General features: G+C 38.1%; 1 protein-coding gene across 1 annotated transcript; it reads left to right on the top strand.

Annotated features, from left to right (window-relative positions):
• Window positions 1-524: 524 nt before the first annotated feature.
• LOC146552035 (uncharacterized) lies at window positions 525-8,996 on the top strand. Its single transcript, XM_085257037.1, has 2 exons — window positions 525-600; window positions 5,705-8,996. Exons 1-2 carry the CDS (start codon window positions 591-593, stop codon window positions 7,174-7,176), a joined length of 1,482 nt encoding a protein of 493 aa, XP_085113163.1. The 5' UTR covers window positions 525-590; the 3' UTR covers window positions 7,177-8,996.
• Window positions 8,997-9,329: the final 333 nt, after the last annotated feature.

Below are 9,329 nucleotides of genomic sequence, written 5' to 3'. Positions count from 1 at the left end.
CATAGTCAACATCTTTGTCCCATGTATTCACTACCCACTAACCATCTCAGCGTTGACTCGCTAACTTTGTTACCAAAATGCTCAACCTGAGCTGTCCCACTGATGATCTCGTGTCTAACCTTGTCCATTTCGTTTGTCCAATTTTCACATCTTCAACGCTACCTCCCTTCTTTTTGTCAGTGCAGCCATCTCCACCCACTCTGTCACGCTTTAACTATGTTCTGTACCTCTCTTATGCACTGTCTGTTGCTTTTGAAAGTTAGATCCGAGGTTTTAAGTCAACTTTCACTACCTTGTATCTTCCTAATATTTATTACAACGTTTTTGTAAAACTAATAAAAAACACCCAACGTAAATTACGTAATCTACTGTCTTTCTTGCTTAAATTGGTCAATAGAAGAAAACTTCAGATACCAGAAATCATGATCCTTGCCTACAGATTTTGCACATTCGTATCACATCCATAGTGCGTGTCCAGGGCTTTTATTATGAAAGGTAGGGGCAGGAAACATGTTCTCTTATCGACGGACCGTCATGTTTCCGGTATAGATGCAGGCTCTAGCCTCCAGATGTGTTGTTGACGCTGTGTGATGGCTCCAGGTGAGTCTTTTAAAGATGTTGAAATAGCTGACTACTAATTACCTAGTTGGTGCGTGTGTTGTTAATAAAAATCACAGCATACGCTTCGTAATAATTACGTCGGGCAGCATTGACCGGTTGTGCTATGCTAATATATAATCAGCTACACGAAATTGGCTGCAAAGGGAGGCGACTTTAGCAGAGATGCAGCTCGGAGAAGCACAACTTTGGTTGAAGCATAATTATTTTATTGTGAAAAAGATCAGGTTTCTACCTAGAACAAATTGAAAAAAACAACAAGGACGAATCCAAAGTTTAAGATAAGTGTGCATAGCATTTGGAATGACTTTCATATTTATCATAATGCTGATGAGTATTTTCAAATTTGGCTCTAACCCCAAAAACTCTAGTGCAGAAAGTGTTGCAGGGTTTTATATACAAAACTTGAAATTTCCCTCCAGTATAATTCTTGGAATTCACCATGAATCATTAATGGCTCTGCCACATTGCAGTAAGAATGGACAATGATGATTGCATTATTATTATTATTATTATTATTATTATTATCATTATTATTATTATTGTTAAATTACATTCATGGTGGTCGACCAATTTCGATTGGAAAGTGTTTGGCTTATTGTCTCAGACTTTTTGCAATTCCTCCCAGAGAGATTAATGAAGGTCTGCCCATGAATTGCCATCTAATCTGTAACCACAGAAACATTAGCAACATGTTGCAATCAGTTTGAGTCACTCTACAGTGAAGAGTACGACTCTGTGTGTGGAGGAATTTTATGAATTTCTGTGTCAGATCTATGATATCTAGCTTTACTCTGAATACAGATAGTTATCGTTAATTTCTGTGTATATAGACTGCTACAGATTTGCAATTTATGCTTATTTATCACAGCTAATTTTCATATTTTCACAAACAGACTGACCTCATTCGATAGTAAACTGAGTCCATCAAACTGTCTTTTTTATCAGGGCTGCAGTTATTGATTGTTTGAGTGATCAAGCAGATTATTGCATCAAATAAATGTGACATATTTAAATCAAAACAAGAAAACATTTTCTTAATTGCAAAAGTAAATAACTTATAATATCAGTTATAGTTATGTCAGTATATCAGAAATTTTAAAAACGTAAGACATACATACAGCCTAAATTAACTAATAAATTAAAGTAGTTTTTACTCTGTCTTGTTGGAAGGCTTTCTTATATTATTAGGGGGGGGAAACTTATAATATATGTTTTTCTGTTTAGATGTGCTAATAAATGAGCCTGTATGTGTCTGTAAACCTTTAAAGGGTAATGTAGTGGCTGCAGTAAAGAAAAGTGAGCATATTAACTTTCTCAGAACTGAGGTTTTCCCTGTGCAACGTTCTGATGGTTTACATGTTAATAATTAATATTAATAATAACTTAGAGTCCAGCATCACAGCCCCAGGTCAGTAGCTCACAGTTTTACTGCAGCAGAGATGTCCTATTTTGAAATAAAAATATGCTTTAATCAATATAATTTATTGATATTTTATTTTTATATTTTATATGTTCATATCATATCATATTATATTATATTTTGTTGGGCTGTCTTGGTTGACACGCCTCTACAATGTTGCGGTGCTATGGTCCTCAGCTGGAAAAAGGGTGGAGTGCCCACTCCGGGTCAGGGATGAGTTCTTGCCCCAAGTGGAAGCGTGACTGGAGAAGGGTGCGGGAGAACAACAGACGGATTGGTGCTGCGGCTGCAGTGATTCGGATGCTGTACTGGTCTGTTGTGGTGAAGAGAGAGTTGAGCGTGAAAGCGAAGCTCTCAATTTACCGGTTGATCTACGTCCCTACCCTCACCTATGGTCATGAGCTGCGAGTAGTGACCGAAAGAACGAGATCGCGGATAAAAGCGGCAGAAAAGGGCTTCCTCTGAAGGGTGGCTGGCCTCTCCCTTAGAGATAGGGTGATAAGTTCGGCCATTCGGGAGGGGCTCAGAGTCGCCAGTTTGGCATGTGACAAGGGAACGCCTTGGTGTTCCCCCGGATGAGCTGGAGGAGGTGGCTGGGAAGAGGGAGGTCTGGGCTTCTCTGCGTGGGCTGCTGTCCCCGTTACCCAGCCCCAGATAAGCGGAAGAAGATGGATGGATATTTTATATTAATCTTAATCTGCAAAATAATGTTATGAAAGCCTTAAAATAAATATGTTAGCAGAACGTGATGCCCCCACTTTAAACTCACCCCTGCTTGCTTCAGGTGTCACTGCGATAGAAAGTTAAATAAATCCTCTTTTTAAAAACACAACAATTTGCAAACTTTTTATTTACACTTCTGCAGCATTACTGTTGATTTCTGTCATGTAAAACAAACAGCAGCTGTTGTAGTTTGTTGAACAGGTGGTTTAAATTAAGGTTGCAAATTACAGCATCAAGTCCACCTGAGCTCAGAGTCTCGTTAAAGGCTCCTCTCTTTGCACTGCACCACATCGTTGTAGACGGTCTCTGGCTCCACGTTAAACTATGACAGGTTACTACTGCTATTGTGTTATACACACACACACACACACACACCTCGGTTTCTATAGCAGGTTGATATTTAGTTGTAAATGTGGGTGAAATACTTACATGGTGACAGCTGTGCGATGCAGAGTTGTGGATTTTAAAAAAAAGCATCGAAGCAAAGAATTTGCATTGAGGATTTTTTTGCAGTTTTTGAATGAGTCGAATGGTTACAGACTCGCATTTCATCGGCACTTTGCACCAAAGTCTCTGTGAACACAGCACCTGATTGTGAGTGGTCGTGGACCTGAAGCAACCATTTCAAAGACAACAAGATCACAAGTTCACTGCACACGCCACAATAATTTTGGTGTCTCCAACCTCTGCTTTCCCTAATCTGACTGTAGTGTAACCAAGCTACAGTCAGTGTTCATGAAAGTTTAACTGTGTCCACTAGAATGTTTATTAACTTCTTTAGCTCAGAACAGTATCTTCAACAGAAATCTGCATTGTTTGCTGTTAGTTCAGGTTACTTTTTGATCATTTAGCAAGAAGAAGAAGAGTGCATATATCACTGAGTAAATTAAACATCAGGTAGATCATAACATTTTATTTCATATTGGCTAGGGGTGAATTTTTATTTCTAGAGATCAATTCCAGCTGTATTTGTGCACTTTTCTTTAGTTGAGATGAAAATAAAATTTTTTGAAATTAAATTGTTTAGCGATTTTGAACTAACAGGGCTCTAGACTAACTTTTTGCCATGGGCGTACCGGTACGCCTAACTTTAAAAAGTTAGGCGTACCGGCACAAAAGTTAGGCGCACACAAATTTTATAATAATTTATATAATATAATGTGTTTCAAAGCATTCAAAGATTGATGACACTGTGTCAGAGCACTGGCTATGAATTTCAGAAGGATCAGGCCTTAATTTAACAGAAAAGTTAGCAATAGTTCTTTTCCTATTACAGCTACATCCACTTTTGTCGTGCCTAGGCTGCTCACTAGGGCTGGGTATCATCACTGATTTCTATAATCCATTCGATTCCGGTTTTCAAAGTCCCGATTCGATTCAACTTAGCCTCAGACAGTCAGAAATATTATAATTCTGATCATTTATCATATCAAATATTATAGTGCAAATTTGCAAAATAACAGTATATGCATCAAAATAAACTATTTCCAGCAGTGCAATATGAGTCCTAAGCATCCCAGAAACGACACAGAAAGGCATAAAGTCAAACATAACTTTTTAAAACACAAGTATAGGCTCATAAGGCCCCGATCGTAAAAAAAACTACATTTCCGCAAAATGACGTCACTTCCGGTTTTGGGCAGGTCATGTGATAGTTCGCGCTGATGGACATAGGAAGTGTTACAAACAGCTGATCGGATCGGCGAAGCGTGTTTCTGGAATATCATGTTTTTGTTGCTGCAAGTGATTTTTATGCAGTTTTTGCAAAGCTTTATGTGGAAGGAAACTGTGACCTAGGACAAGCTGATGGCATAAGATGTAAGTACAACTCCTCCGGTTTCATATGCAAAAAAAATTATTGCGCTAGCTTACGTGGTTGCAGTGCTACCGGGATTTAAAAATGGAGTGTGCCCGCTCCGATCGGCTGTAAAGGGTTAATCTTAGAATCTGACGTTTCTGGCAAAACACAGTTATATTTAAAAGTCGATTCAGGATTTAATGAATTGATATCGCTTTATTCAAGCTACTCACCTCCCACTTCCACCTACACTTTCAACTGGACCACGGCCAATCAGAGAGGTCCCGCCCCTTACTAGCTCTGATTGGTTTAGTCCACGATAGGGGCAAAATGTGTGTCTGTTGTTGACCACAGGGAAGGTTGCAGTTTGGTTTTTTTGTTTTTTTTTGCTACCCGAACATTTGGTCGCACAGGTGCAACCAAATATTTTTTTTTAGTCGCACCACTGAAAAATTTGGTCGCATTTGCGACCAAATTGGTCGCACTCTAGAGCCCTGACTAAGGAAATATATAAAAGGCAGCCAGTACGGCCCAAATATTTTCTACTGTGGGTGAGAGTGTAGGCCAAAGGGAGCTAGATGGCATCAAATGAAAGGCAACAACTATGTTGTGTTCATTCTTAGGCTACCAAACAGCAAGTTAATTTTTAGCAATAATACTACTAATATTTTAGTTTGAATATTAGGGTAATCATATTATTAAGAAAGCTTCTGGCACCTCACAGAATTAACTGTAACACTTAATTTCCTCCTTCAGTCCAACACTAAATCCACCTTAATCCACCATGTAAGTGAGCAGGATTACTATTGCATAAAAACTCCATCAGTAGAGTAAAATTAACCTGTGTCACAACATTTATAAGGCCTGTGCTAATCTTATAATTCACTGGTGGAAAACCTTAAGTGGTCAAGTTGCCTTCAAATCATAGTTACTTAGGAAACATTGTTACGTTATTGGTGGATTTCATTTTGGCATTTTAATAGTTTTTGCTTTATTGGTTTCTACAAGCAGTTTTATTTAATTTGATCAAATTAAACAGTACTGTGTGTTTGCAGTAGTCATTGAACTCCATAACATAAGGTAATAATACCAGCATGATTACAAAGTTGCCATTGTTCATTATGAGTGTGTGTGTGTTTCAGTGTTTCCTGCAGATGTCCAGCAGCTGTTGGTGATAAAAGAAGAGATTCCCTATGAATGCAGCCCTAATCTGGACCATCATGACTCAGAGCTTCTTCACATAAAGGAGGAACAGGAGGAACTCTGGAAAAGTCAAGAGGGAGAACAGCTCAGTGGGCTGGAGGACAATATCTCTGGGTTCCCATTCACTGCTGTTCATGTGAAGAGTGAAGATGATGATGAGAAACCTCAGTTCTCAACACTTCATCAAAGCCAAACTGAAAACAGCAGAGAGACAGAGCCTCCAGCTAGCAGCTCAGCTGAACAGATAAAAACAGAAATCAATGAAGAAGACAGTGGACCACCAGAATCAGAACCACATGCAAACTGTCATTTACAATCTAATACTGATGGAGAGACTTCAGAGTCTTCTAAGACGGAAGTCAGTGAGGACGATGATTGGCAGGAACCTTTGTCAGATTTTGGACCAGAAACTGATGACAACGACAGCGGGTTAAACAACAGCAGAGGGTCAAGTGTAAATAAGGATGTGGGATTTAAGATTGCAAAACAGTCTTTAGGTTGCTCTGAGTGTGGTAAACAGTTTGTCTGCAAGCAGTCTCTTCGGAAGCATGTGACATGTCACTCAGAAAAAAGGTCTTCCAACAGTTTGGTTAATGAGAAACATTGTAGAGTGGATCAAAACTGTGATTCTCATATGACCGTCCACACAGGAGAGAAATCAGTTAGCTGTGACGATTGTGGTAAAAGATTTAATCAAATGAGAGATCTTAAAATACACACACGGGTCCACACAGGAGAAAGACCATTTGATTGCAGTGAGTGTGGCAAAAGATTTAGATATCAAGGAAGTTTGTATGTACACATGAGACTCCATGGTGGAGAGAAACCATTTTCTTGTAATAAATGCGGTAAAAGGTTTAACCTCAAGACAAATCTTAACAGACACTTAAGATCCCACACTGAAGAGAAACCGTTTAGCTGTCACATTTGTGGACAAAGATTTAACTATAAAAGAAATCTTAACATGCACATAAGAGTGCACACAGGAGAGAAACCTTTTAGTTGTGACGATTGTGGACAAAAATTTAACCAAAACAGAGATCTTAGGAGACACATGAGAGTTCACACAGAAGAGAAACCGTATGTCTGTGGCGATTGTGGTAAAAAATTTAGTTATCAGTGTAATCTGAAGAGACACATGGCACTTCACAAAGGAGAGAAACATTTTACTTGTGGGGTTTGTGGTAACAGCTTTAACAGAGAGGGGAATTTAAAGATACACATGAGAGTCCACACAGGAGAGAAACCATTTGGCTGTGACACTTGTGGTAAAAGGTTTAACCAAAAGATACATCTTGAGACGCACATCAGAGTTCACACAGGTGAGAAACCTTTTGACTGTGAGTTTTGTGGCAAAAGATTTAGACACCAGTGTAATCTAAAGATACACATGAAAGGTCACACAGAATAGTTTAGTAATAGATACAAATTGAATTTCAGCTGTTCCTTTATTCGCTAGGGGTTGCCACAGTTTTTACACATACCCTTGCTTACGCAGTTGTTCCACATTTTATTCATGTTACAGTTTTACTTCAAAATGTATTACATTTATTTTTCACCTCAAAATTCTACAAACAATAATTTAAAATCAAAAAGCAAAATATAAAATGTACAAAAATACTCACACCCTGTGCCGTGACAATCAAAAGGAAGCTCAGGCAGCTGAGAGATTATGGCAAAAAGGCTTTAGTCAGGGAGGTGACCAAGACCCCAATGGTCACTCTGAGAGAGCTCTAGTATCATTCTGTAGAGAGAGAAGAACCTTCCAGAAGGACAACCATTTCTGCAGTACTCCACCAATCAGGCCTTTATGGTATAGTGACCAGTCAGAAGCCACTCCTTAGTAAAAAGCAAGTGACTGTCCACCTGGAATTTGTCAAAAGGGACCTGAAGAACTCTCAGACCATGAGAAACAAAATTCTCCGGTCTGATGGAACAAAGATTGAACTCTTTAGCCTGAAGGTCATGTGTGGAGGAAACCAGCCACCAATCATCAACTGGCCCATACCATCCCTACATTAAAGCTGCTAGTGGGGGCAACATCATGATGTGGGGATGTTTTCAGCGGCAGGAACTGAAACTAGTCACGGTCAAGGGAAATATGAATGCAGCGGTGTTTAGAGATACCTTGAAATGAGGTGAAGATTGATCTTCCAACTGGACAGCAATCCAAAAAGACTTGAGGCTCTAATTGTTGCCAGAAGTGCTTCAAGGTATTGAAGAAAAAAATGTACATAAGTATTCACAGCCTATGTTTTTCATTTTTTATTTGCAAGAATTTTGAGCAAACATTTTTCACCTTGTCATTATGCGGCAGTGTTTGTCGAGTTAAGAGGTGAAAATGAATTTGTAACATAACAAGGAGCAAGAAAACCACTGTGAATGCTTTTCAGGTGCTCTGTGTGTCTCTTCCCAGGATCAAATCTGAAAACCACTACACTATGGAGACATTCATAAATTATATAGAGTAATATATATATGAAGCCATTTGGTTCTGTAGCATATTTTGAGAAACTCCTTCAACATTTTTAACCTTATGTTTTTATGAGTGTGTGACACCAGATTATTAAAGCAACTTCAGATGATAAAGTTCTCTCCAATCTGTATAGGATTGAGGGTCTAGAGGGTATCAATACTTTTTGTAACAGCCTTTTATCTTAATGGAATGATTTCAAGTATCTTTCAGTCATAATTTGTAGGTATTTTGTTGTTTGTAGCGCATAAATAACTCATATGTTGTTCATATGTATATACAGCATGTCACTATTTTGTACATTTATGAGACATTTTGCTTGAATTGGGTTGTATTCATTTTACATGAAGTAAAGTTAAATGCTGATAATAAAAGGAGAGATGTGGTAGTAGGTGAAGTGTCAATAATGAGATCAGTGGCGATGTTACACTGAACAGTAAATAATGTGTTAGTTTCAAACCACAGTGTTGCCATTTTAATGTGTCCTGTGTAATATTTAGAGTATTTTTTTTACTGAATTTGAAATGTGTATTTTTAAAGTTAATATTTGTATATTATGTTTTGAGAGTCAACCTGGAAATTGCACACCAGCAAACTGCATGTGCATCACCTGGGAGACCTGGTCTTCTCTGATTGGTTATCATGTCCATAGCCATCTGAAAAAAAAACTCACTGTTTAAGATTAAGACAGAGGCAAATGAGGTGACGAGTGTAAAAAATAGTCAGTGCTCCAAATCCATTAAAATATTTATATTTCACTGTGAGATGTTGATACTTACAGATATTACTCACCAGATTTTGGAGTGAAATAATGCGCTCTTTACCTCACTACACTTACCCGATAGCTGGGATATTAGGAAAAAGTTATGGCACATTACTATTACTCATTTATTTCTCATACCTAACACCTGTTAATATTATTCGTATGAGGTATGAATGATTAAATAATATTTATTAATTATTCATATGGTAGAGTTATATGAATACATATGGTGTATGTTCTTTTTGTTTGCGTCAGCAATCTTTCTTTAGTGTTAGTTCTGTGGGTGTGCATTTGCACATGTGTTTTGTTAAATCTTTGATTAAAATGA

This window comes from Mchenga conophoros, linkage group LG19 (assembly GCF_057382185.1).
Source record: "Mchenga conophoros isolate Kocher_MC1m ecotype Shallow Benthic linkage group LG19, M_conophoros_male_GT1.1, whole genome shotgun sequence".
NCBI classification, from domain to species: domain Eukaryota; kingdom Metazoa; phylum Chordata; class Actinopteri; order Cichliformes; family Cichlidae; genus Mchenga; species Mchenga conophoros.
The sequence above is the reverse complement of the archived record's forward strand: the minus strand, read 5'-3'. Positions and strand labels throughout refer to the sequence as shown.